The 27,661-nt window shown below is 33.7% G+C and overlaps 3 protein-coding genes across 6 annotated transcripts in view; 2 read left to right on the top strand and 1 right to left on the bottom strand.

Moving 5' to 3' along the window:
- The window catches only part of LOC100877441 (venom allergen 3), a 97,808-nt gene that overhangs the window by 11,809 nt on the left and 58,338 nt on the right, over positions 1–27,661 (bottom strand). Inside the window, exon 5 of the mRNA XM_076539888.1 lies at positions 4,842–5,143. Coding sequence (XP_076396003.1) covers positions 4,842–5,143 — 302 coding nt within the window. The remainder of the gene's footprint in view (positions 1–4,841; positions 5,144–27,661) is intronic.
- On the top strand, positions 8,353–13,973 carry LOC105662839 (nose resistant to fluoxetine protein 6-like). Of its 3 annotated transcripts, XM_076539878.1 has the most exons (14): positions 8,354–8,754; positions 9,156–9,400; positions 9,643–9,833; positions 9,974–10,092; positions 10,481–10,552; positions 10,635–10,862; positions 10,953–11,160; positions 11,714–11,879; positions 11,950–12,029; positions 12,092–12,187; positions 12,279–12,408; positions 12,646–12,820; positions 13,361–13,503; positions 13,577–13,973. In XM_076539878.1, the coding sequence occupies exons 1-14, from the start codon at positions 8,550–8,552 to the stop codon at positions 13,700–13,702; spliced, it is 2,184 nt and encodes a 727-aa protein (XP_076395993.1). In that variant the 5' UTR covers positions 8,354–8,549; the 3' UTR covers positions 13,703–13,973. The 3 variants fall into 3 exon arrangements, 1 of the variants encoding a protein (XP_076395993.1); XR_013040507.1 differs by lacking the exon at positions 13,577–13,973 and having other exon boundaries at positions 8,353–8,754; positions 12,279–12,466; positions 13,361–13,496; XR_013040508.1 differs by lacking the exons at positions 13,361–13,503; positions 13,577–13,973 and having other exon boundaries at positions 8,353–8,754; positions 12,279–12,557; positions 12,646–12,773.
- LOC143265801 (nose resistant to fluoxetine protein 6-like) lies at positions 17,294–26,365 on the top strand. Of its 2 annotated transcripts, XM_076539862.1 has the most exons (14): positions 17,294–17,707; positions 19,112–19,356; positions 19,613–19,803; positions 22,304–22,422; positions 22,870–22,941; positions 23,024–23,251; positions 23,342–23,549; positions 24,103–24,268; positions 24,339–24,418; positions 24,482–24,577; positions 24,669–24,798; positions 25,057–25,231; positions 25,763–25,905; positions 25,979–26,365. In XM_076539862.1, exons 1-14 carry the CDS (start codon positions 17,503–17,505, stop codon positions 26,102–26,104), a joined length of 2,184 nt encoding a protein of 727 aa, XP_076395977.1. In that variant the 5' UTR covers positions 17,294–17,502; the 3' UTR covers positions 26,105–26,365. The 2 variants fall into 2 exon arrangements, with proteins under 2 accessions (XP_076395977.1, XP_076395988.1); XM_076539873.1 differs by lacking the exons at positions 17,294–17,707; positions 19,613–19,803 and having other exon boundaries at positions 19,191–19,356.

Raw genomic sequence — 27,661 nt, 5'->3', positions numbered from 1 at the left:
GATACTATGAATTTTTAGACTTTATGAATCTTTGAATATATTTAAATATATATTTTACAGCTACATACACAATTCTATTTATATTCAAAATGCATGCATTCTTTTTAAATACAATTTTTTGGGGAAATAAAGGTTGAAAAGAACTGTTTGCAGATTCATATTAAGCGCACAAAATACGGTAAATATTCCATGATGGACATCGGTAAAGATTGGACTAAATATTTATTAAAGTAAAGAGTGTTGAAATGTTTATTTTAAAGTAAGTTCCTTAACGGTCATTCATTTCTACTAACGTCCTACGGAAATAATAAAGTTCACTCCTTTGTTCAGAAACAGCAATTTCATTTCTATTCAATTTCGAGACAATTAAGACGTCTTAAAATACTTGTAACTTTCGAAACTTGCAAGATTTGGATACCTATATTGATTTTATTGTAATTGTTACTTTAAACTTTTCTGTACTATGAGATGGTTCTCTTGAAAGTATACTTCGCTTCTGAAGAAAGATATGTACTTTTTTGAACGCTCGTTTCGCGGAATAAAAGAACGTTGAAAGTGTTCTTTCGCTAGTTCCTTTAATTGTTAAATGTTCTTAATTGTGTGAAAATTTAGTTTAAAGACATTAAGAACTTTTAAAAAATTTGTATTTCTTGAACATAGAACTTTTCAGTATTAAATATATTTCCCTCACTAATATAGAATTAATCAAACTAATACGTGAGGATAAATATTTATCTCTGTTGAAGATAAGGTGTTTTTTTAAACTGCAAAATAATAGAATTACCAAAAGTTTTGATAGAGTAATAATATTTTATATACACTGAAAATGATAATGGTAAACATTGAAGTTTACACTTTGTATAAAAAACAGTAGACTTCTTGCATATTTACATAGGCTAATATTACAGTCGGTGCTGCATGTTTTATAAAGTTCACAGTAACGTTTTATTAAATATTATATGAGCACAGACCGAAGTCATTTGACTTTTGAAATCTTTATAAATTTTAACTTCACTTCTTGTATTTTAAATGTATTTCAGAAATCAATGTTGAAATGTATGATACTAGCAATAATTTAATAATTGCTATCTTCCATAACGACCAAAACGTGGCATCAAATAATGCAATCAAGCAAATGACAATTTCAAAATAATTTATAAACCTATTAAATGCATTATTTTAATTAATTTATTTTATCTTAAATTATTTTATTAAAGATAACTGGTTTTTTAAATTTTCCATAAAAACGTTAAATTATATCAATTTAATTTTTTACCAACGCATGATATATATATTTTTCCAGATTTTTGACACGTATTTTAATATATTAGGCGGACTTTAATTGTTATCGTATTTTAGGGGTAGTTCACCCCTACACAATAAAATTGAATATACTTCTTCATTCATTTCGATGATACAAATTTTGCGATTGGTTTCAAGCAAAAAAATTGTGTTGTACATGAAACAATTAAATCCACGTTTAACACCTCTAATTTTAATTGTTGATTCATCCTCTAAATCTGTTTTTCCGCTGACATTGAATAACGCGCATCCTATGATTTTTTCAGCAGTAGTTATACTATTCGTGTAAAGTGTAATTAAAAAATTGTTTTCTGTTTTATATAATATCCAAAATAATATCTTTTATAAAATGATATTTTATGTCTATTACTTAAATTGATAAGTAATTTATACTGTAAACTAATACTTAAATATTAGTAATTACTAATAATTATCAAATTACAAACAAATATTAGAATATCTCCAAAAGTACCGATATCAGAACAGATGTAAGTACTTAGCTGAATACCACTTAATAGCTGCCAATCCGTTTAAATGCGACCATATAACTGTCCATTTCATTAATTGCAACCCGATAAGTGTCAATTTCTCTAACTGTAACCGTTTAATTTCATTAAAGTTAAAAATTAATTAAGAAAATATACATAATTCGAATAACTTCGAGGATCGAAAATTGGAAACAATTTTTCTTGTGAAAAAATAAAAAAGAAATACAGAACAGAATTTTTCAATTTTGGAGTTAGTTTTCACAAAAGTGAAATTTGCAAATTGACATTAGTTACATATTTCAATGTTGTTTCGACGATGCAGTTTCTATTAAATGACAACTGATTTGATAAACAAGACACGATTTAACCTTTTGCACTCGAAGATAATTTTATTGTTTGCAAACAGCAATTTTAAAACTTATTAATTAAAATGTTGAATAAGTTCTTTTGAGGTTATTATTTCTCTACTAATAATTTCTACTATTGTCTATTTCACTATGTTTATACACGAGTACTATTATAGAATTAGTTAAATAATGCTTATTTCAAATTATTTCAAATTTTGGCGCCTGAGAGGTGTCGCTCGAGCGCAAAGAGTTGGAGGTGGCGTAGTCCGTTTATAGTGCATATTTTCATCCAAGCTTGGAAAACTAGTGTTCATTAATGAATCGGTAGATACAAAAATCTATTTGAATATTTTAAAAGAACGTAAAATGAATATTAATGAAAAATATTAATGCATAATTCATAAAACGTGTAACTTTTGACAAGAACTTCTCCAGTTAATAACTGTTTTTTGTGATAGATTAAATTCATTTCTTAGAAAAACTTATAGGAATCAGGGTATTCGATAGAAAGGAAACATTTTGAATAGAAAAATACGATTGTTTAAACCAAGAATTTTTGTACGCGTTTTAAAATTTTTGTAAGTATTTTAAGATACTTTTAATTCTCATTTTTGTACAACGCGAATAATACGAAAATATTCAATTTTCTCTGTCAAATTTCATTTCTTTCATACATAATGCAATTTACATCGCTCACTTTTAGTGCAATTGAGAAGTCAATTATTTTTTCATAATCATTACATGTGGCCAATAATTATAACTTCACCTTTAGTACTTCTAGCAAGGTGCACATATAGGATAATAGTTAGGATAATAATCAAAATACAGCTATAAATTCTGAACAGACTCGTGAAATACATTACTGTAACTATTTACAAATAATGTCATGCAACAATCTAGTGACGCTATTTATATGATTTTAATTTTGTACAAAAAGATTTCAGGTTACGAGGGTATTAATCCAATGTAAACTAATTTAATCGATAAGTAGATTATGTAACTAAGTTACTGAATTAAATTATAAGTTATACTATATAAAACAAATGTATGTTGCCTATGTTAGCAGCAAGTATAATTGCAATGTAAAGCTTAACTCATGCTTTTTACTAATATTTCGAACATGAAAGTCGATTGGAGGTAATATGTATTAAGAAAATTTGTTGAGAATACTACTAATGCATATTACTAATACATATACTACTAATACTACTAATACATGGTTAATATTCCTAATATTCCTAAGACTACTAGTACTACAAATATTACTAGTACTACAAATACTACAAATACTACTAATACTACTAATACTACTAATACTACTAATACTTGGCTACTAAGCCATGATAACATATCACAAAATCACTCTACTCAACGAAGAAATATAAATACAGTAAAATCTCGATATAATCGAATTTTTCAGTCTGAACATTCGTTTATTCACTTTAAACTTTACTGGAACGTACAAGATTAATACAAATTTGTACATTAACAAAAGTAAGAATTGAACGATGTTATGTATCGATTAAAAGGTTAAACATTTACGAAAGCATCGAGGTGGTCAAAGTGCGTGTGGAACGTTTGACGCCATACTGTATCGTCTACTTAAACGTTCTATCATAACGGAAGGTGGCGCACATGAAAACGGATACCCGAGTTATTCACAGCGCTGCTATGGACTCTTCAATATGTATCTACATACATTGCACTATATATTCTACAGGAAAGGAATAATCGTACAGTGAGTCTATGTACAGAGCTCTTTACATTTCTACTTTTGCTTTTATTTCCCCGAGGGTCAAAATGATTTTAACGTTTGACATAAGCTTATAAACAGTGATTTCTGAACGTTTACGCAATAATGTACTGATATGCGTGTTTTACAAATTTTGGTATTCATGTTCGAACCATTTTGGGGTCAGTGCTAAAAGGTCATACTTAGTTTTCAGACGGCAAACTTCCCCATTTCGTGGTTAGATATTTTAGAAACAACATTTCTATTCATGTAGACATCATAATAATGGATTGCTTACCTTCCCTAATCTCTCACATTCGAACAAATAGTCCTGTGACGTCTAATTGTTATTTGACTTCAAGTCAATGCCCATCATCTGTCACCTCAAATGATTACCATCGCCCTTTTGTTCAGACTTCACACAGTCCATTCCTATCATAAATCGTGAAAAGTAAAATAATAACAAGCTAATTGCCTTCGACGATCCTCAATTACGAATTTCAAGTTATTTCAAGTTATTACATGATGTTATTGTCTTCGGCTGTAAATGTAATGTTTAATATACAGCTATATGATTAAATATACTTAATAACATAGAAAATATTATCCTTTTATTTCTATATTTCAAGTGTACGAATACTTTTGCCGTCCACTATATATTTTGTGCACAAGTATTCACAATTCCTAAAGAATTTATAAGAGTGAAATTTTTAGATCGAAACAGGTATATTCAGATACCCAAACAGTTTAATGCTCGTAATTTACAATGCACACATCCAAACCATGGTCAAAAAAAGAACATACTGTTTCTGCACTAAATAGTATATCCACTGGAAAATATAATGAATTGCAACGAAGTGTATCGAGACTTTACTGTAATTACAGGAAGCGGTTAACGACTGTGGCGAGGGAGTGACAAGAAACGTGAGCGCGTGTCCTGAACGCATCGTACACAAGGGAGGAAACACTTACGACAAAGTGCTGCGTATCGCAAGCTACGGATCGTCCCCTGTGGACAAAGAGCTGGCACACCATCTTCGTAGAGTTCCCTCGGTGTCTTCCGATCGAGGGGTCCGTAATTGCAGACAAGGGTCTCCACGCGATCCCCGAAACCAACGGGCATTGTATTCGCGACGGTAGCTGTCTCTATACGACCCGGCGACGACCCATCTTGTCTAGACGTGTAAATTGCACGACCACACCCGAGTTGGCTAATTGTAGCCGATGCGAATGGGATGTATGAAAGGTTGCTTCGAGCTGTGAAGTTGACAAACCTGGAACAGAGATTCGTGTAGCTCAGCTTTTTAACCTATAACATTCTCGCCGGCTGCGTCATCACAGTTTACTAATTACTGTTCTAATATTAAAACGAATTAAGGTGAAAGTATTAGGCATACTTTGCACTTAGTGAATCTAGTGCAGATTGTAACTGAAAGTGAATGCGGCATGTAGTTCTAGTGAAAATACGAGTGTGGTTTGTTATATTCGACCTGTAGTGTACAGCACATTAGATAATTGTAGTACGAGTAAGATATTATAGGGCGAAGTGTTAAGGTTAAATCGATGGATCACTCTCTTGCTTGTGATTGAGTACGGTGGCTACTAAAATTAAGTAAACACAGTTTACAGCGGGAAGTGTTTGAAGCAAATATTTAACTTCACAAAGTTAAGGACGTCTCGCGTTGTCGCCTGTCTTGTTCTCGATACAGAAACGAAATATGTACACAGTGACGACAGTAATTTTCAATACCGAATATCGTCCTTCAGATGTGATGAGCATTTTCTTTTAAGTAAATTGAAAAATGTTAAACACCACTGTACCTTGGATGTTTTTTACAGTGGTTATTTAAACGAGTGAATCAATTGCAATGTTATGATAATTCATATCATTTTATTTAGGTGAGCGCATATAATAAGTAACCATATAATTTGAGTAGGTTCAGTTACGAACACAAAACATTTTTGAATTTGCAAATTTGCAGTTGGTCTTTAAATTCGATTTTGTCATACAATTCTTTATGTCATTATGCAATTGTAATTACCAAAAGCCATTAGATTGAAAACATTTTTAAGAAATACCATTATTGTCGCGATTATATTATCTAACTTATTCGAATGGCTCATCAAAATTAACCCCATAAAATTGACATATAGAATACATATAACTGTAACAATAAGTGTTCTGTAATACCCAATACAAATTTAATAAAATTAATAGCTATGTATAACACACGTATTGATGTTCCTCATTTATGCTTAAAAGTAACGTTGACTAATTATGTAATGTTTTTCGACATGATTCAGTTTATTATCGTGCGATGGGTCAGTAGGTGCGCATGCGTAATTTATATGTGTAATAAAAATCTGACGAACTGTAGGAGGCAATTTTGTATGCATATATGTCAATGGATTTGGAATAAAATTTTCTTCATTTTTTGTCATTACACAAATTTGAATGAATCGTAAAATAAAGTTATGAAAAATTTTTTGTTATAAACAAATTATGGTATTTTATTCCACTGTATCTTCCCTGTATTTTTTCACAAGAGGAAACGTATTCGTGTATGTGATATACGATTGTGGCTGCGACTTACTGTATACAGAGTGTCTCACAATTAGTGTAGGTCCCTGAAATGGGAGATAACTAACGTGATTCTGAATAAGATTTCCCTTTGCAAAAATGGGGTCTGAAGCTTCGTTTTTGAATTATTAAGGACAAACACGGACCAATCAGAGCGCAAGGATGACGCATGCGCAGACGCGAGAACGACAGCTTTGAGCCTAGTGGCTGAGCGCGCGTAATCCTCGCGCTCTGATTGGCCCGTGTTTTTCCTTAATAATTCCAAAACGAAGGTTCAAATCCCATTTCTGCAAAGGGAAATCTTATTCAGAATCATGTCAGCTACCCCCCATTTCAGAGACCTACACTAAATTAAACGTCATATTCACTCAGTAGCGTCTTGTAACATGTTCCAACCATTGGAACACGGTACGTGAGGATTCTGCTTGGAGAGTTTATGATAGGTCCGCGACAAAGGCTATTTTTGAGAAAGACTTTTTCCTTACTTTCTGCAATACTCATTTACCTTTTTTCGTACAACAGCGTTAAATTTTTAGTTTCGTTTCGTCCTCGATAGCCAATTCCTGTCATAACTTCGGTAATTCTGAAGGGTCATTTCGACGGTACATTCGTTACGGTACTTTACGGCCATCGGGCCTGAGACCCAGAGGAAAAACCACGGCGTTGCCGAACTTGCGGATTTCTCACGTACGCTCTGGTACCGTCCCATCCTCCTAAAGAAACGCGCTAAGGGCGTAACGAAAGGGTGGGAGAAAGTCAAGGGACATGTTGATTGGAAAATCAAAAATCGAACGATGACCAATCAACGTGTTTCTAAAACTTTCGCCAGGGCTCCTTAGCTCGCACGATCGAGAGCTAAGGCTGAACATATCTATCATTCGAACAGATCAGAACAAAATTATTCGTCGCGGAGAAAACAGTTAGCAGTCGAACTGAACACAATTTGCAATAAGTCATTCGTTACGGACTTAATCATTTTCACGAGTCAAACGTTCGGACTCGCTTTGAACTACTGCTCCAAAGTTAAGTCGGCAGAGCAGCTCGTAAAAATCGTAATCGTACGGGTCACGAGATTTACGACCTCGTGGCACGGAATTAAAAAATCCGTGCGATCAGTTCGCGACGCGAGTAACCTCGTACGAACGGTTACATAACGAAACATGCGTAGTTGCAAAAGTATATAAAACCGTTTGACGATTACATTTAGTTTTTCCCGCTCATAGTCACTTTATCACCTGTAACAAAACCAGTACTTTTGACAGAGTTTAACGCTGGTTAATATTAAATATATAATGTTTATTAATATGTTAGGATGTTACTATAAATTAATAGATATAAATTGAAGACGCGCTGATGCACGTTGCGCGTGCATCGCCGGTAGCCGAACACAGCAAGAAGAAAGAGTTAAACAAAAGACAACGCATATTTCATTTCAACCAACTTATACATTCGGCACCCTAGATAGATTATACTACCAACAACTTTACATTACCAATTCATTTTTTGTATTTCATTAATATTTATGGAATGGAAGGAAAATCAAGAGAAGATAAATAAGCATCATAGTATTTTAAAGATTCATTCAATGATGATATCAAGCAAAACATCTTTGAAAAGATATAAGTATTGTGGAAGGATTTCGACAAACCCTGAATAAGTTCATTCACTGCAGCTCTTGTTTCTTATTGTGCGTGGTTATAAGAATCTTCTAATGCAAATAAAGTTAATACTATCTCCCCGCTCACTCAACGCACGTCACGCTACGCTCATACATAAAAAAGGGGACATATTTGCTTATATCTCGAATTTTTCTCTTTTATATTAGTTTACGCACAGATATACGTAAAACATAAGGTTCATAACAACTTTGGTGATATAAAGCCTGAATGGCAGCTTATTCTTCATTTAAGTTCTATGATCCGCTCTTCAGCGAATCGGTCTTTCCGTGACCATACATTCTTATTCGATTCAACACAGATCCATACCAAAAGTAAAATACTCCAACTGTTAACAAGCTTCAGTGACGTTACTCAAACTCTATGGACAAACGAAAAACGTGAATTTCACTTGAACAACTAAAATACTAAGTTACTTACACCATGAAGTACAAGTGGTTCGGGATAACAATGCTGATGTATCTCTGCGTACTGATTGACGGAATAACATCAGACTTAGCAATGTTGGATAATTTACCCGGTTATGTGGTGACCTACGGTATCGAACAACTCAATGCGACCAAATGCCGAACGGACATGATACAATATCGCGATGGAATAAACCATAGAATACTGTGGAGTCTGGCAAGTTAGTAATATGCTTTCTTCGACAAGGGGTGAATTAATCAATGAACGTATCAATTAGTAGACCGTTCACAGGAAATCATTGTTGGGTAGTATCAAGCCGTTAACTCTACTTGAAGGGTGTCACAGGGCGAAATGCAATTTATAGTTTCAGCTTTATATCTTTTGTTGTACCATACTCAAGTTTTGAAAAAAAAAACAGGTATAATCTGCTCTATGATATACGCGTTTGTGAATTTTTCTAGAATGTTTAAACGTGTTTAAAAATGCTAAACTGGTGGCTAGAAGCAGTTTTTTATTATTTATAATGAGACGTTTTTCTTTGAGTACTGTAGCAACGAAAAATTTTTCGACTTAGTTAGAATACTAGTTTTAAGTTAACAATAGAATGCTTTTATTTTTAAGTGTTGGACTCAAGTGGCCAACCAACATCTGGATTCATTACGGCGAATAATTTTTGGGTAGGAAATAGAGGACAATGCAATTATCTCCGCACAAGAAAGCCAATAGTATATTCATCCCAAAGAACTAAGAACATTTCTCTGTACCGTAATCCAGCCGACGAGTTCCCGCCATTTACGGTCAACTTCTTTGGTGCTTATTTTCGAAACCGTGGCACCATGCAGTATGATTTCTCTACGCGTTCGGATGTAAGTATTTGCATAGTGAATCGTACCGCAGGATATCGTGTTCTATTAATTATACACACAAGTAACTTGGTCATAAATCTGTAAGTCGAGGATTTGAATGGCTACTTTAAATCTGAAATAATCTAAACTAAACACAAGTTGAATGATCAGCAGACACATAAGATATTTCAAAAGTGCTAAACTATCAGTTAATCGTATAGTTAATGGTTTAGCTAATAGTTTGAGAAATGACACTTTTGTAGAATGTGACGATACTGGGGCTTTGCCTACCCGATTCTTGTACCGAAGATGAAGTAGCCACAATGGTAAATAAAATACGCGATAAACTCCATCCATTCGGACACCTTTATTCAACCAACTTTGAGTTGATCAAAGTCTCGAATCTAAAGAACGAGTACACGTGGCTATTGAATGGCAAAATAATAACAATCATGTACGTATTACGTATATAAGTATATATTATGTAAGTATTATATTGAGAGTTGCTACGTTAAACGAATCTTTGGAATTTCTTTTGACAGTTAGCAAATAAGTAGTTAAATACAGATAGAATAACGAATGTTCTATTTGCAGTGCTATTTTGGCAGCGTTGTTTGGAATAGTAGTAGCGGGAACGCTGTATGATATCTTTATATATCAGAAACGTCTGCAAAAATTGAAAAAATGTAATTCCTACGGGAGCAGTACGATGGGTAAATACATAGATACATACACAGATGTATACTAGCAATCTTTTGAAGTTCAAATGATCATATTTAATGTGTAGTCATTCTGGAGTTATTGTGTTTGCTAGACTTTTATTTTCCTATGCAAATATTTGCAGACAGTATTAATTCGCCAGTATATGACACTAGATATATGACTTAAACATTACAATATGTAATTTCTACTGTATTTCTTGATGTTTAAGTTTTTATTATCAGCGACCACGATAACACAATTTAGATTAAACGTGAAGTTGCTAACATTTACAATAAAAGACGCGGTTGTTTTGGATATTAAATCGTATTTATGGAATATCTCTTTATAAAATTAACATATACATAAATAATGTGGTATTTAATACAATATGTTCAAAAGGAGATCTGAATGGAAACATGGATCACAATTCTGAACCTTGTCCAGCATATATAGTTCAGAAGTTAAAACCAGGTAAACAAACCGAACAAATATTAGGTACATAACATTAACATAACACGATACTGAATGCAATGTACTTAAAAAAAATTGAAAGACGAAGTGAAACAAAAACCGAAATATGATCAGAAGGCTATTGAAGAGTTGGAGCCAGGTGGTTGCATCGAACGAATTCTTGTATCCTTTTCGATCACATCGAACATGAAGCACATATTCCAACTAAAGTCCAGTTCAGAAGATATAACAGCGTTTCATGGCATTAAATTTTTTGGATCGACGTGGCTGATGTTCTTGCATGGTGTATACTTTACGTTAAGTGTTATAGGTGAGACAGCTCTTCGTATTAAAGATTAAAACTATATAATCGTTCCTCTTCCCGATGTAAGTTGTTAGCGACAATATTTCATCTACACAGGCAACAAATGGGAATTATATCGAATGCACAATTCAATGGAATATCAATTCATTGCGAATTCAGTATGGTCTGCGGATACCTTCCTGTTCCTTGCAGGTTTTCTGTTGGCATTTGGACATTTTAAGTCGCAAAGAAAAAGAAAGAAGATAGTTACAGTTCGCCAGAATGCGTACGATTTTCTAATACTAGTCATCAAAAGATTAATCAGGTATTCCACATTATAGCACGTACCTCTGTCACCAGCGATCATCGTAACATGATCGCGTTCAGCTTAGGCTTCCCTAGTTATCGCGTTAGCCATGTTGCTCATCGGTGACCAATATTACAAGTTTATTTAAACTAATTAAGTGCTAAATGAAAATTTCAGAAAAGCGCATCATCGTTCATTTTATATAAATTGGGCTTCTTCTTAATTAGATCACATCAAAATTTTTCACGCGAAAAACAAACATCTTCACACTAAAAAGACAATATCTTATTATAGTTACTTTCATGAATTTTTCACATGACAGTTTGGTAAAATGCACCAAATCTGAAATTAAATGTTCCATACATTGTTTGTGATATTGGAATATTTTGTTTCGGAGAAAAGGTAGTATATATATGAGTATGAGTGTATGTTAAACGAACAGGGAACTTTGCAACTTCGTAGCCTCATGTTACTCCTAAAGCAAAAGAAGCCTATGTTGCACACAAATATATCTACTTACAATTACCCATATGTTTTGTTTATATAAATTTTTCGAATTAAAATTGAACAGACTTACACCACCATATGTCGTTACGATGATGTTGGGAGTTTTAATCTTTACCTGGAACAACAACTTTTTGATGGCATATGTTGTTGAGCCGATACCCGAACTGTGCTTGAAATACTGGTGGAGAAATATCCTCTACATTCATAACTTATTTGAATGGGACAGTTTGGTAGATATAATTTTGTTAATATACGATATATCTTACAGAGAGTACCGACTAAAGAAAACAATTGTTTCAGTGCATGACTTGGACTTGGCAACTTGCCTGTGAAATGCAGTTCTCTATTTTTTGTGCCTTTTTATTGAAGCTGTCGGTCAGGTAAATGTTTTCTTTCTGCCTACTTTTGACTGCACAAATGCCAATGAAATTTTACATTTTAGTCATTACTCTTCTGCCGTGAACTTAGGTATAGTTACGCTGATTCTATCCATGTTGTCCGCTGGTTACGTAACATATACGACGGGTCACATCAAAACGTAAGTTATACAAAATATGTGTTATCATATGAACAATGAATCAAGTTATGTTTCAGTGTTAATATTAAAATATAATATGTGATGTTTGCAGACTGGAATCGAGATTCGAAACATTTTCGTGTATCTATATACGACCCTGGATAAGAATCATACCTCACATAGTGGCAATAGGCACAGCTCTGCTTCTTGAAAAATGGAACTATAAATTGCACTTATCAAAAGTAATTAATCTCGTTTATATACTGACATATTGGCTTGCAATGGGAGTAATCACACGAAGTATGGCACATTATACTACCATAAAAGTTTCACTTTAAGCCCATATAGTGCTATGAGAAACATTATTACATTCTTTTTTATCATGAATGATGTTAAGTGTATTTATATGTATAATACTGAGTATTTTAATTTTTATTACTTAACTGGTATTTTTAATGTACCTCTATTATTTGTTTCAGAAAGCATTAGCGGCCGGTTGGTTTATCAGTATTTTATGTGCTTATTTGGTTATACATGGCCCCGCGATGATAACGACGTCTGCTACTTTAACGATCATTTACGAAATGTTTAGCAGACTAAGCTGGAGTCTTGCAGTAGCGTGGCTTGTAATTGTCTGCCTTACGAACAATGCAGGTAAATTATTATTTCACGAAAAAGAAAATCACCTTCGATTTCGATGACTTTGAAATGCATTGTCAAGGTCAACATTCTCGGAACTTTTCTCTATTCGGGTGACTGACACCGAACTATAACTATCAACAATAAGATATTCGGAGAAACTTCGGTTAGATTCACACATAAATTTAATTGAATCTATTACTTTTTACTTATTACTTAGAAATTTAGATCGAGTAACATAAACGCAGTTACTTGGAACATTGATCTCGCTGACACATTTTAAAGTCACTGAAATTTGAGAAATTTTGCAAATAATTACCGTATTAAATATGTGTTTTCAAATACATATATTCGAAACTGGAAAGTTTCAATATCTAATAATATTTGTATACTTACTTCGTTTGGTAATTGGAATCGAAGATTACAGCCTTTTTTAATTAAACACTATATATTATATTTTTATTTCAATTTCACCCGTTAAAAAGAAGTAATAACCGATACATATTTGATTATACTTTGTTGAAAAGTTCCTAAAGTATTTTGCTATTCTTGCAGCTACTATAAATCAATTTTTATCGTTGCCCTATTGGATCCCTCCCAGTAGAGTAGTATATTGCGCTTATCTTCTGAATCCAATTTTCGCATTACTACTTGGTGCACTTAGCGATTACGCTGTCCACGCTGGAATTTATTACTATGTAAGTTGATAATAGCAGTCATATCCCGAAAACTACATACCGATTTTTATAACAAACATTTATTTCATTTTAGGCTACAGCGGGTTGCGCAGTATGGGCACTTAGTTACATTTTTGCGTTCATATTGTCAGCCATAACTGAAGTACCGACGCAATTACTCTTACAGGCATTCAGTTCCAGGAGGAAAAAAGAAGTATAAATATATTAGATACACATAATGTCGATTACAACGTATTAATTTATTATGTTACAATGAAAGTTAAAAAACTATCGGAAATAATATTTCAATGTGAGATACAAGTAGTTTCGAAAATTGAAATATTACATATTTGGAATTTGAAGAATTGTATGACACTATTGGAGTCTAGTTCAACGGTTTTTCCACTTTTTAGACACAATTGTAGTTCCAAATCAATGGTTCTTTACCCATAGCAGCAATAAAATCCAAAGAGTCAGTATATTCTAGCGAGTATTTTTTGATTTATTGTTAGTCACATCTACTTGTCAAAACCCTTAAACCTTAGCAGTAAAGTGTTTTGCTTGTCGTTTTTTTATATGTCGAGGTAATGCTTGGTTTTATCACTGCGCAATCACGGCAGAATATAATTTAGTACTTGTCATAAAAAATTCGTTAAATCTAAATGATACAAAAAGTCAGCTTATCAATTCAAACTCAAAGTCTCTAGAATTCTCTTTCATCAAAACTCTGGATGGGAAAATACATTATTCTTTGTTCCGCAGTTGATTTCACGATATTGAGAATTTTTTGAGAATATAACACTACACGTTAAACTGGCAGTCCACCCCAACATCCCGTCGCCTATAAGCCGAGCAGTCAAAATCCAAACAATCTAAAATTTCGATGATGCAAAATATCGTCATGTGAAAATCCAAACGTTATTTTAATATTTTATTAACCTCTTTAATATTTAGAGAAGGAGTCGAATTATTAGCACCTTAAATGTTTTCGGATCTATAAGGCACAGAAAAAAATTAGTGTAACCAAAATCGTACCAAAATTGAGATACGTATTGTATCTCAATTTATAAATTTCTTGGACACCAAATCCCTAGGTCTTCAAGAAGCTATGCTTTCTAAAGTTTATACTTGTAAATCCTTAGATTCCTATATTATTAGACCTTGAATACTTGTAACCAAAACTGAAGAAACTTGAAGATTTTCAAATATATCGAATGTTTATATTTGGAATCCCTGCATTCTGAAATTCATATGTTTCGAAATTCCCACGTTCCGAGATTCCTATGTGTCAATATTCTTATGTCCCAAAATTCTCATGTTCTGAGATTCCTATCTACTGACATTCCTACGTTTCGAAATTCTCATGTTCCGAGATTCCTATGGACTGATATTTCTACGTTCCGAAATCTCGAAATCTCAAATCATTATATTTGTTATCCTAGCATCCTCGATTCCTCCATCCCAAATCTCTCCATCCCAAATCCCTCCGTCCCAAATCCCTACATCCCAAATCCCTACAACCCAAATCCGTACATCCCAAATCCCCGTATCCAAAATCCTGACATGCAAAATCTCTTTACCCCAAATTCTTAATCCATTCTTGAATCTATTAGTCGTCTAAAATCCCTAAAAATCAGTGAGCACGGAAAATGTCCTCCCTCAGTTACCCTATTTTCGCAAGGGAGGCCACATTTGATCTTGACTGTACTAAATGCGAGATTACCATAAGGTGCTCATCTCAAATAGATTATCTACAGTTGTCTTGAAAAGTTATTTCTTATCTTTCCTTAATTATTAACATTTCTCTATCACTTCATTATTTTCTGTCTCTAGCTTTATACTGGATCTCCTATCTAAATTAAAAAATAAAATTCGTATATTCAAGGGGCAAATTATATGGTGGAGCTAGTTTTCTTTTGTATGGACATTTAGGGGTGTACAGGATTTTTGAGGCGTAAATAATTAATGCAAAAATTGTAAGAATGTAACCAATTTAATTTTGAAGTATACAACCAAGTTTATTTCGAATAACGAAAACAAGCCTCTTATAAGTTAGTCGCTCGGTCGCTGAGGAGAGAATGAATAGCTGCTCCGCGGTCGCGCACCCGACGGAGCGATAACGCGATACCGGAGCTTCGATTGTTGACGAACGTTACCGATAACGTCCGAAAATGCTTCAGCGTTCATAGACTCGGAACCTCGCTACTTACACGTATTTCTATCAAATTTTCTTATAGAATCGAACAGTCACTTATTAACCAGTTAACTGTGATTGACGAGTATACTCGTCATGCGTATAAAGTAGTGACTATTGGCTATTTAAATTGTAATTTTTGAGAAAAACAAAACATATTCTCAAATTTCAAGATGTTTAGAATATTTTGAGGCCATGCCAGAATAAAACAAACAAATAAAAAATATAAATAATTTGAGATGAACTCATGCATCCCCGTATGCACCGGCTGAAACAGCTTACCAGTTCGCACAACGAATTTATTTATGTGCGACAACAACGTTTTTTAGATGTTAGCGTGAAAGGAAAGCAAAAGCAAAAGTCGGAAAGCTGATTTATGATAGGGTCCCTTCAGGGATGGTCTATCATATGCATTTAACTTTATTGCGTTTTTCATATAATAAGTATGTAATATATGTTTAAGTTAACCAAATAAATATACATTAGTAATAAAAGTGTCAATTTTATAAAATAAACCCATCTTTTTGATCCCATATCTTACCAGCGCAACTTACTCTGTGATTGACGGGTATACTCGTCATGGCTCGATTCTGGCGACACAAAACGGTGCGCGCTCTAAAACGAGGGCGCCACAGTTAACTGGTTAAAAAATCAACCCTACCGGTTTCGCTGGTAGCTTAGCGGCCCCGGGTCGACTTCGTCTTCCCGTGCACGCGTGGACCTTGAAATGGGAGGTAACTAACGTGATTCTAAATAAGATCTCCCTTTGCAAAAATGGGGTTTTAAGCTTCGTTTTCGAATTATTAAGGAAAAACACGGACCAATCAGAGCGCGAGGATTACGCATGCGCAGATGTGAAAGCGACAGCGTCGAGCCTAGTGGCTGAGCGCGCGTAATCCTCGCGCTCTGATTGGCACGTGTTTTTCCTTAATAATTCCAAAACCAAGCTTCAAATCCCATTTTTGCAAAGGGAAATCTTATACAGAATCACGTTAGTTACTCCCCATTTCAGGGACCTACACTAGTTGTGAAACACCCTGTATAACTCGAGAGACTTCGGTGACGTAAATTGAATGTCATCTTCACTCAGTAGCGCCTTGTACCGAAACATACATAATTGCAAAAGTATATAAATCCGTTTGACGATTACATTTATTTTTTCCCGCTCATAGTCACTTCATCAACTGTAGCAAAACAAGTACTTTACAATACCAATTCATGTTTTGTATTTCATTAATATTTATGGAATGGAAGGAAAATCAAAAGAAGATAAATAAGCATCATAGTCTTTTAAAAGATTCATTCAATGATGATATCAAGAAAAACATATTTGAAAAGATATAGGTATTGTGAAAGAATTTCGACAAACACTGAATAAGTTCATTCACTGCAGCTCTTGTTTCTTATTGAGCGTGCTGTTTATAAGAATCTTCTGATGCAAATAAAGTTAAGACTATCTCTCCGCTCACCCAACGCACGTCACGCTACGCTCATACATAAAAGAGGGGACATATTTGCTTCTGTCTCGAATTCTTCTTTTTTAGCTAACATATTAGCTAACATATAGATATACATAAAACATAAGGTTCATAACAACGTTGATGATATAAAGCCTGAACGGCAGCTTATTCTTCATTTAAGTTCTATGATTCGCTTTTCAACGTGTCGGTCATTCCGTGACCATACTTTCTTATCCGATTCAACACAGATCCACACCAGAAGTAAAATTCAGTGTTAACAAGCTTCAGCGACGTTACTCAAACTCTATGGACAAACGAAGAACGTGAACTTCACTTGAGCAACTAAAATACTAAGTTACTCATACCATGAAGTACAAGTGGATCGGGATAATAATGCTGACGTATTTTTGTGTACTGATTGACGGAATAACATCAGACTTAGCAGTGTTGGATAATTTGCCCGGTTATGTAGTGACCTATGGTATCGAACAACTCAATGTGACCAAATGCCGAACGGACATGGTACAATATCGCGATGGAATAAACCATAGAATACTGTGGAGTCTGGCAAGTTAGTAACATGCTTTCTTTGATAAAGGATAAATTAATCAATTAACATATTACTTAGTACAACATATCAATTTCATAGGAAATCAGTTTTGGGTAGTATCAAGCCGTTAACTCTACTTGAAGGGTGTCACAGGGCGAAACGCAATTTAGTTTCAACTTACATATTTTTCTGTATCGCACAGAAGTTTTAAGAAAAGTCAAAGGTATTCTGCTCTATGGTATACGTGTTTGTGAATTTTTCCAGAATTTTTAAACACGAAATGAATTTTTAAAAAATTCTAAAATTAAAAATTTTTTGTTTAATAAAAATTAACAAGTGGCCACGTTTATATCTTTACGACAAACGTGCTTTGCTATAATTTTTTCAATTTTTTTGAAATGGTGAAAGAATGTTGCGAAAGTCAAAACTTGATATGTGGTTATATTATTATTTTAATTTTTTAAAAATTCATTTCGCGTTTAAAAATTCTAGAAAAATTCACAAACGCGTATATCATAGAGCAGATTATCGCTGATTCTTTTTTGAAATTTCAGTACAGTACAACAAAAGATATAAAGCTGAAACTATAAATTGCGTTTCGCCCTGTAACTACCTTTCAAGTAAGGTTAGCGGCTAGATGCTAGAGGCCTACTATGTTCATTGATTAATTTGATTTAAAGGCACTTTTGACCTCCTTATCTAGCTATCCCCTTTTCAGTCGATAGAAGTATGGTGTGTTGGATATCGCTTTAGGTTAATCAATATTTTTATTTCTTTAGATTAGTCAGTATCTTTATCACTCTAGAAATAATCAATATTTTTATGTTCCAAACTAAATCCCGTCATCTTTCCGTACACAATTAGTCACGCAACTCTTAAACCCTTACTCACTGACTCTGAATAATACGCCTGACTCCTCGATATCCCACAATCCCTATTGGTCCTTTTCGTCATTGTCACTACCTCCAAGACCGAATCCCAAATCCTTAAAAGAACCTCCGAAACTCTCCAGAACGTCTTTTAACATTATCATCGATATACTCGAGTTTAGACAGAAGTTGAATCGCAGCGTGCTTCTAGATCCTAAGTGCTTATTGTAAATCTGATTAATAAATCGGAATCTAACAGGTGAAAGCAATAAAAATGTCATTGATTCGCGCCGTAGTCATCAGCTCAAAGTAAAGAGTAGAAAAGAGAAACAGGAATTAGCACTATAAAATATAAAGGTGGCTAAAACAGTGGATAAAAAGATGGCTAGAAGCACCTTTTTCTATTATTTATTAATAGAATATATAATTTTGTATTATTTTCTATTTTCTACTATTTCTAATGAGACCTGTTTCTTTGAGTACTGTAGCTACGAAAAATTCTTCGACTTAGAATACTAGTTTTAGATTAACAAAAGAGAATGCTTTTGTTTTTAAGTGTTGGATTCAAGTGGCCAACCAACATCTGGATTCATTACGGCGAATAATTTTTGGGTAGGAAATAGAGGACAATGCAATTATCTCCGCACAAGAAAGCCAATAGCCTATTCGTCCCAAAGAACTAAGAACATTTCTCTGTACCGTAATCCAGCCGACGAGTTCCCGCCATTTACGGTCAACTTCTTTGGTGCTTATTTTCGAAACCGTGGCACCATACAGTATGATTTCTCTACGCGTTCAGATGTAAGTATCTGCATAGTGATTTGTACCGCAGGATATCGTGTTCTATTAATTATACACACAAGTAACTTGGTCATAAATCTGTAATTCGAGGATTTGAATTGCTACTTTAAATCTGAAAATGATTATTGAATCATAATTTGAAATTTAAACTAAACACGAGGTAAATGATCAGCAGATCCATAAGATATTTCAAAAGTGCTAAATTATCAGCTAATCGTAACGATATAAAATGGTTTGAGAAATGACACTTTTGTAGAATGTGACGATATTGGGGCTTTGCCTACCCGATTCTTGTACCGAAGATGAAGTAGCCACAATGGTAAATAAAATACGCGATAAACTCCATCCATTCGGACACCTTTATTCAACCGACTTTGAGTTGATCAAAGTCTCGAATCTAAAGAACGAGTACACGTGGCTATTAAATGGCAAAATAATAACAATCATGTACGTATTGCGTGTATAAGCATACACAGGGTGTTCCACGATTATTGTAAGAAACGAAAAGGGGTGGTAGATGGGGCGATACTGAACAGCTTTTTCTTTGCCAAAATATTGGTTGAGGCTCAATTTTCGAGTTATTAACAAAAAACACTGACCAATGAGAGCGCGCATAGACCGGGCGCGTGACAGTGTGAGCGATAGCTTCGAATATGATGGCCGGTCGCCGTCGTTAACAAAGGTATCGATACCGCGTCGGTATAACGTCGATGTAATAGGAAGCTGTTAGATGAAAGTTATGTCGAATAATGAATAGAAAAATCTGGGTTATTGCTGAATTATCATTCATTCATGGATAAGAAATAACGAAATTAGTCCCTACTCACTTAATTAGAATAAATCGAATTTATTCGATACGTTTCAATAAACGTATTGGTTATCGCAAAGGAATAATAGATAAAATACAGAAAATTATTCTCGTTAGATATTGTGATGATGAAAAAGAACAAATTCTCATTTTTTAAAAATTAAATAACTTTTCTATTCAACAAATAAAAATTTGTTATATACCCATTGAACCGCAAATAGTCACGATGAAAATGCATCTCTGTCACCGGGTCAATCCACCGATCCTTACTATTAGTATAAATAAATCACCGCACAGAAACTCTCAATTTAATTTACTGTCACCTATCACTGTCATCTTTCATTATTAGCTTTAATTATCAATTTCCCTATCACTTTTCACTAATTAGTCACTGTAAACCTGATGCGTAAGCAGATCGAATAAAAACACGTGGACGAATATTCGTAAATAATTTTAACTCTACTGTCTCGAAAGCAAGAAAACAGAATTTCCGATTAAAAGTTACGATACATTTTATTTCGGCTGGTTTTTTTCGACAATAAACGATGACTGTCGATCGACGCCGGAGTCGTTCAACAGATTGTCGTTGTATGGCAACCGTTCACGAAGTACGCCTCGCGATCGTGAACGAAACCGCGATCCGTGGCCAGTCTTCTAATAAAATATAATATAATTTCGATTCCTCAATTCGGATACCTTATAATAAAAATATAGCGTATCGTTAAACATACATATCTATGAATAATCATTCGGTCCGTTTGCCGATCATGTTTATGTTGTGCAATTGTTAGAAAACGACAGTGAAATAAATTGAAAGTTCATTGACCCTGCCAGGACATCAGCTGTTGATGCTCTGATCGGTGGATCTACCCAATGGCACTGTTAAGAGCGCCGTTTGGTTACAACCAGGAAGGGTCTTTTTCCCAATTTCTAATTTTTATATTCACGCTTGTCAAGGAAAAAACCTAAATTACGGTCCGCTTTAAAATCTAATTACTTCCCTCTCATAAACCACACCATAAACCATAGGCAAAATTTGTCACTACCTGCACGCCAACTTGGGTTTTTCCAAAACATGTGCCCCGAGGAAAGGGAAGAACAACCCCCGCATTACCAAAAACAGATGATCGGACAACGACTTTTCCCACCTTAGTTTTAGTCCTTACCTCCGAATACACGCCTACATCCGAAAATTAATAAAAAGACCAGCACGATAGTTTTAAGACAGAATTCTTGTAACATTTCAAAGCAACACACTAAGTAAAATAAATCACCACGTAGAAAGGCAAAGTTAGCATTTGCTACATTATTTAAAAATTCCGTACAACAGTACAAACGAATTTAACAGGCACAAATATTTTTTATCGAAGCTAGTTTTTCCACGGATCAATAGGTAAGTTTTATTTAAGTTGCTTCTGCATTTTTAAAATTAAACGTACGTAGGAATTGATTTACTTCACTTCAGTGAGTTACTACATTAGATATTCCATTCCAAATCTATCTCATTTCGTAGACAGGTTCCTTATTCGTTTTGAAACATGAATTTATCCGTTTCCTCCATTAGTATAGTTGACAAAATTGATTTTTGTGAATTTATTCTTTTTCCTTTTCGAAGGCATAAAATAAATACAGTATACTTGGTTTGGGTGAACAACAATTAAATGGTTTATCTCCTATTTAAGAATAACGAAGGACTTAATATTATTCTTGATTTTTTAATTCATTATTCAATTTAACTTTCATCTAACAGCTTCCTATTATACCGACGATATACCGATGCGGTATCGATACGTTTGTTCACGTCGACGATCGGCCGTCATATTCGAAGCTGTCGCGCGCCGGTCTATGCGCGCTCTTATTAGTCAGTGTTTTTTGCTAATAACTCGAAAATGGAGCTTCAACCAATATTTTGGTGAAGGAAGAAGCTGTTCACAGTCGCCCCACCTACCACCCCTTTTCGGTTTTTACAGTAATTGTGGCACACCCTGTATATTATGTAAGTATTATATAAAGATAATGCTATATTGTGTAAATATAAATGATTGAGAATTGCTACGTTAAACGAATTTTTAGAATTTTTTTGACAGTTAGTAAATAAGTTATTAAATACAGATAGAATAACGAAGATTCTGTTTGTAGTGCTATTTTGGCAGCATTGTTTGGAGTAGTAGTAGCGGGAACGCTGTATGATATCTTTATATATTGGAAACGTTTGCAAAAATTGACAAAATGCCATTCTAACGGGAGCAGCACAATGGGTAAATACATATTACATACACAGATGTATACTTACAATCTTTTGAAGTTCAAATGATCATATTTAATGTGTAGTCATTATGGAGTTATGGTGTTTTCTAAACTTTTATTTTTCCAAAAGTAAATCTTCATGAACATAAGTATCTCAAAACCGACTACAGAGCTGCAATGCAATGTACGAAAAAGGGACGAGATAGTATTAATTCGCCAGTATGCGATACCAGATATATGACTTAAACATTATAATATGTATATTCTACTGTATTTCTTGATATTGTCTTCGTTTTTATTGTCAGCGATGACAATAACACAATTTAGATTAAACGTGAAATTGCTAACATTTTCAATAATAGACGCGGTTGTTTTGAATATTAAACCGTATTAATGAAATATTTCTTTCTAAAATTAACATGTACATAAATAATGCGGTATTTAATATGTTCAAAAAGGAAATCTGAATGAAGACGTGGATCACAATTCTGAACCTTATTCAATGGATATAGTTCAGAAGTTGAAACCAGGTAAACAAACCGAACAAATCTTAGGTACTTAACTTTAACATAACACGATACTCAATGCAATGTACTTAATAAAAATTGAAAGACGAAGTGGAACAAAAACCAGAATATGATCAGAAGGCTATTGAAAAGTTGGAGCCAGGTGGTTGCGTCGAACAAATTCTTGTATCCTTTTCGATCACATCGAACATGAAGCAGATATTGCAACTAAAGTCCAGTTCAGAAGATATAACAGCGTTTCATGGCATTAAATTTTTTGGATCGACGTGGCTTATGTTCTTTCATGGTGGATACTATACGATGAGTGTTACAGGTGAGACAGCTATTCGTATTAAAGATTAAAACTATATAATCGTTCCTCTTCCCGATGTAAGTTGTTAGCAACAATATTTCATCTACGCAGGCAACAAGTGGGAATTATATCGAATGAACAATTCAATGGAAAATCAATTCCTTGCGAATGCAATATGGTCTGCGGATATCTTCCTTTTCCTTGCAGGTTTTCTGTTGGCATTTGGACATTTTAAGTCGCAAAGAAAAAGAAAGAAGATAGTTTCAGTTCGCCAGAATATGTACGATCTTCTAATACTAGTCATCAAAAGATTAATCAGGTATTCCACATTATAGCACGTACCTCTGTCACCAGCGATCATCGTAACATGATCGCGTTCAGCTTAGGCTTCCCTAGTTATCGCGTTAGCCATGTTGCTCATCGGTGACCAATATTACAAGTTTATTTAAACTAATTAAGTGCTAAATGAAAATTTCAGAAAAGCGCATCATCGTTCATTTTATATAAATTGGGCTTCTTCTTAATTAGATCACATCAAAATTTTTCACGCGAAAAACAAACATCTTCACACTAAAAAGACAATATCTTATTATAGTTACTTTCATGAATTTTTCACATGACAGTTTGGTAAAATGCACCAAATCTGAAATTAAATGTTCCATACATTGTTTGTGATATTGGAATATTTTGTTTCGGAGAAAAGGTAGTATATATATGAGTATGAGTGTATGTTAAACGAACAGGGAACTTTGCAACTTCGTAGCCTCATGTTACTCCTAAAGCAAAAGAAGCCTATGTTGCACACAAATATATCTACTTACAATTACCCATATGTTTTGTTTATATAAATTTTTCGAATTAAAATTGAACAGACTTACACCACCATATGTCGTTACGATGATGTTGGGAGTTTTAATCTTTACCTGGAACAACAACTTTTTGATGGCATATGTTGTTGAGCCGATACCCGAACTGTGCTTGAAATACTGGTGGAGAAATATCCTCTACATTCATAACTTATTTGAATGGGACAGTTTGGTAGATATAATTTTGTTAATATACGATATATCTTACAGAGAGTACCGACTAAAGAAAACAATTGTTTCAGTGCATGACCTGGACTTGGCAAGTTGCCAGTGAAATGCAGTTCTCTATTTTTAGTGCCTTCTTATTGAAGCTATCGGTCAGGTAAATGTTTTCTTTCTGCCTACTTTTGACTGCACAAATGCTGATTGAAATTTTACATTTCAGTCATTACTCTTCTGCCGTGAACTTAGGTATAGTTACGCTGATTCTATCCATGTTGTCCGCTGGTTACGTAACATATACGACGGGTCATGTCAAAACGTAAGTTATACAAAATATGTGTTATCATATGAACAATGAATCAAGTTATGTTTCAGCGTTAATATTAAAATATAATATGTAATGTTTGCAGACTGGATTCGAGAATCGAAACACTTTCATATATCTATATACGACCCTGGATAAGAATCATACCTCACATAGTGGCAATTGGCACAGCTCTGCTTCTTGAAAAATGGAACTATAAATTGCATTTATCAAAAGTAATTAATCTCGTTTTTATATTGACATATTGGCTTGCAACGGGAGTAATCACACGAAATATGGCACATTATACTACCATAAAAGTTTCACTTTAAGCCCATATAGTGCTATAAGAAACATTACTACATTCTTTTTTATCATGCATGATGTTACGTGTACGGTATCAATGATTACGGACATTTATATGTATAATACTCAGTATTTTAATCTTTATTACTTAACTGGTATTTTTAATGTACCTCTATTATTTGTTTCAGAAAGCATTAGCGGTCGGTTGGTTTATTAGTATTTTATCTGCTTATTTGGTTATACATGGCCCCGCAATGATAACGACGTCTGCTACTTTAACGATCATTTACGAAATGTTTAGCAGACTAAGCTGGAGTCTTGCAGTAGCGTGGCTTGTAATTGTCTGCCTTACGAACAATGCAGGTAAATTATTACTTCAAGAAAAAGAAAATCACCTTCGATTTCGATGTCTTTGAAATGCATTGTCAAGGTCAATGTTCTCGGAAATCTTCTCTATTCATATGACCGACAGTGCACTATAACTTTCAACGATAAGATATTCGAAACAACTTCGGTTAGATTTACACATAAATTTAATTGAAGCTATTCTTACTTATATCTTAAAAATTTAGATCGAGAAATATAAACGCGATTGTTTGGAACATTGATCTCGCTGACACATTTTAAAGTCACTCTGAGAAATATCATAAATAATTACCGTATTGAATATATGTTATCAAATGCATATATTTGAAACTGAAAAGTTTCAATATCTAACAATATCTGTATACTCACTTCCTTAGGTAATTGGAATCAAAGATTACTGCCTTTCTTAATTAAATACTATGTATTATATTTTTATTACAATTTCACCCGTTAAAAAGGATTAATAACCGATAAATATTTGATTATACTTTGTTGAAAAGTTCCTGAAGTATTTTGTTATTTTTGCAGCTACTATAAATCAATTTTTATCATTGCCCTATTGGATCCCTCCCAGTAGAGTAGTGTATTGCGCTTATCTTCTAAATCCAATTTTCGCATTACTACTTGGTGCACTTAGCGATTACGCTGTCCACGCTGGAATTTATTACTATGTAAGTTGATAATAGCAGTCATATCCCGAAAACTACATACCGATTTTTATAACGAACATTTATTTCATTTTAGGTTATAACGGGTTTCGGAATATGGGCACTTAGTTACATATCTGCGTTCATATTGTCAGCCATAACTGAAGTACCGACGCAATTACTCTTACAGGCATTCAGTTCCAGGAGGAAAAAAGAAGTATAAATATATTAGATACACAAAATGTCGATTACAACGTATTAATTTGTTATGTTCCAATGAAAGTTAAAGAACTATCGGAAATAATATTTCATTGTGAGATACAAGTAGTTTCGAAATTTGAAATATTACATATTTGAAATTTGAAGAATTGTATGACACTATTGGAGTCTAGTTCAACGGTTTTTCCACCTTTTAGACACATTTGTAGTTCCAAATCAATGGTTCTTTACCCATAGCAGCAATAAAATCCAAAGAGTCAGTATATTCTAGCGAGTATTTTTTGATTTATTGTTAATCACATCTACTTGTCAAAACCCTTAAACCTTGGCAGTAAAGTGTTTTGCTTGTCGTTTTTTTATATGTCGAGGTAATGCTTGGTTTTATCACTGCGCAATCACGGCAGAATATAATTTAGTATTTGTCATAAAAAATTCGTTAAATCTAAATGATACAGAAAGTCAGCTTATCAATTCAACAGCGAAACTTTTCAAACTCAAATTCTCTAGAATTCTCTTTCATCAAAACTCTGGATGGGAAAATACGTTATTCTTTCTTCCGCAGTTGATTTCACGATATTGAGAATTTTTTGAGAATATAACACTACACGTTAAGCTGGCAGTCCACCCCAACATCCCGTCGCCTATAAGCCGAGCAGTCAAAATCCAAACAATCTAAAGTTTCGATGATTCAAAATATCGTCATGTGAAAATCCAAACGTTATTTTAATATTTTATTAACCTCTTTAATATTTAGAGAAGGAGTCGAATTATTAGCACCTTAAATGTTTTCGGATCTATAAGGCCCAGAGAAAAATTAGTGTAGCCAAAATCGTGCAGTACGAAGGGGTCTATTATATAGCGATAACAATTTACAATAATAAATATACATATAAAAAAAAATCAACAGGATTGAAATGGTTTATCCAATTTAGTTATTTGAAGGAGAGCAAATATTTCTCTTTATAAGAAATAAAAGAATAATTGCTATCGATCTTACGAGTGTCAGGATTTTGACTATTGGTATTTTGGATCATCGAGATTTTAGATTGTGGGAATTGTGACTGTCGGGCAAGCTGACTATCCACGTAACTACATACTTGAGCTGTATCAATGTACACACTTACTACGTAAACATACATAAGTGTGTATATGATAACGTTACACAAATATTTTGATCGTTCAAGCAACCTGAAAATGTTTGAACTTCTATACTGTATACTTGCACAGGTCGTATGTGCATAAATATACTCGAATGCGTATAAACAATGCAAACTTGTGCAACTGCAAATGCAGTAAAATGAGGAGTGGTGACGCGATCATAATTGACGTTGTTGATGACATAATTCAAGCATGCTTGCGATGTGTGGAAACTGTTTAAATTATACCTGTTCAATGCATTTCTACAAATATATTGATCAAGCATATAGTCGTGAATATATCCAGTTTTAGCTGCGAATTGCAGTTCTTGTTTCAGTTAAAAGGTTTGATATCCACATTTAATTATAATCTATACTTCTCTGCTTTTTCACACAAAATCGTTATGTGACAGTGCTAACATCAG

The sequence above is a fragment of the Megachile rotundata genome, chromosome 2, assembly GCF_050947335.1.
Source record: "Megachile rotundata isolate GNS110a chromosome 2, iyMegRotu1, whole genome shotgun sequence".
NCBI classification, from domain to species: Eukaryota; Metazoa; Arthropoda; class Insecta; order Hymenoptera; family Megachilidae; genus Megachile; species Megachile rotundata.
The sequence above is the reverse complement of the archived record's forward strand: the minus strand, read 5'-3'. Positions and strand labels throughout refer to the sequence as shown.

What these genes read in the sequence shown, in the direction of transcription:
- LOC105662839 (XM_076539878.1), top strand. Translation starts at nt 8,550, where the DNA reads ATGAAGTACAAGTGGTTCGGGATAACAATGCTGATGTATCTCTGCGTA. An exon ending in AGTTCAGAAGTTAAAACCAG is followed by an intron (nt 10,553 to 10,634) that starts GTAAACAAACCG and finishes AAAAATTGAAAG; the next exon opens with ACGAAGTGAAACAAAAACCG. An exon ending in ATAAATTGCACTTATCAAAA is followed by an intron (nt 12,409 to 12,645) that starts GTAATTAATCTC and finishes TATTTGTTTCAG; the next exon opens with AAAGCATTAGCGGCCGGTTG.
- LOC143265801 (XM_076539862.1), top strand. Translation starts at nt 17,503, where the DNA reads ATGAAGTACAAGTGGATCGGGATAATAATGCTGACGTATTTTTGTGTA. An exon ending in ATTTCTCTACGCGTTCAGAT is followed by an intron (nt 19,357 to 19,612) that starts GTAAGTATCTGC and finishes ACACTTTTGTAG; the next exon opens with AATGTGACGATATTGGGGCT. An exon ending in TTATTGAAGCTATCGGTCAG is followed by an intron (nt 24,419 to 24,481) that starts GTAAATGTTTTC and finishes TTTACATTTCAG; the next exon opens with TCATTACTCTTCTGCCGTGA.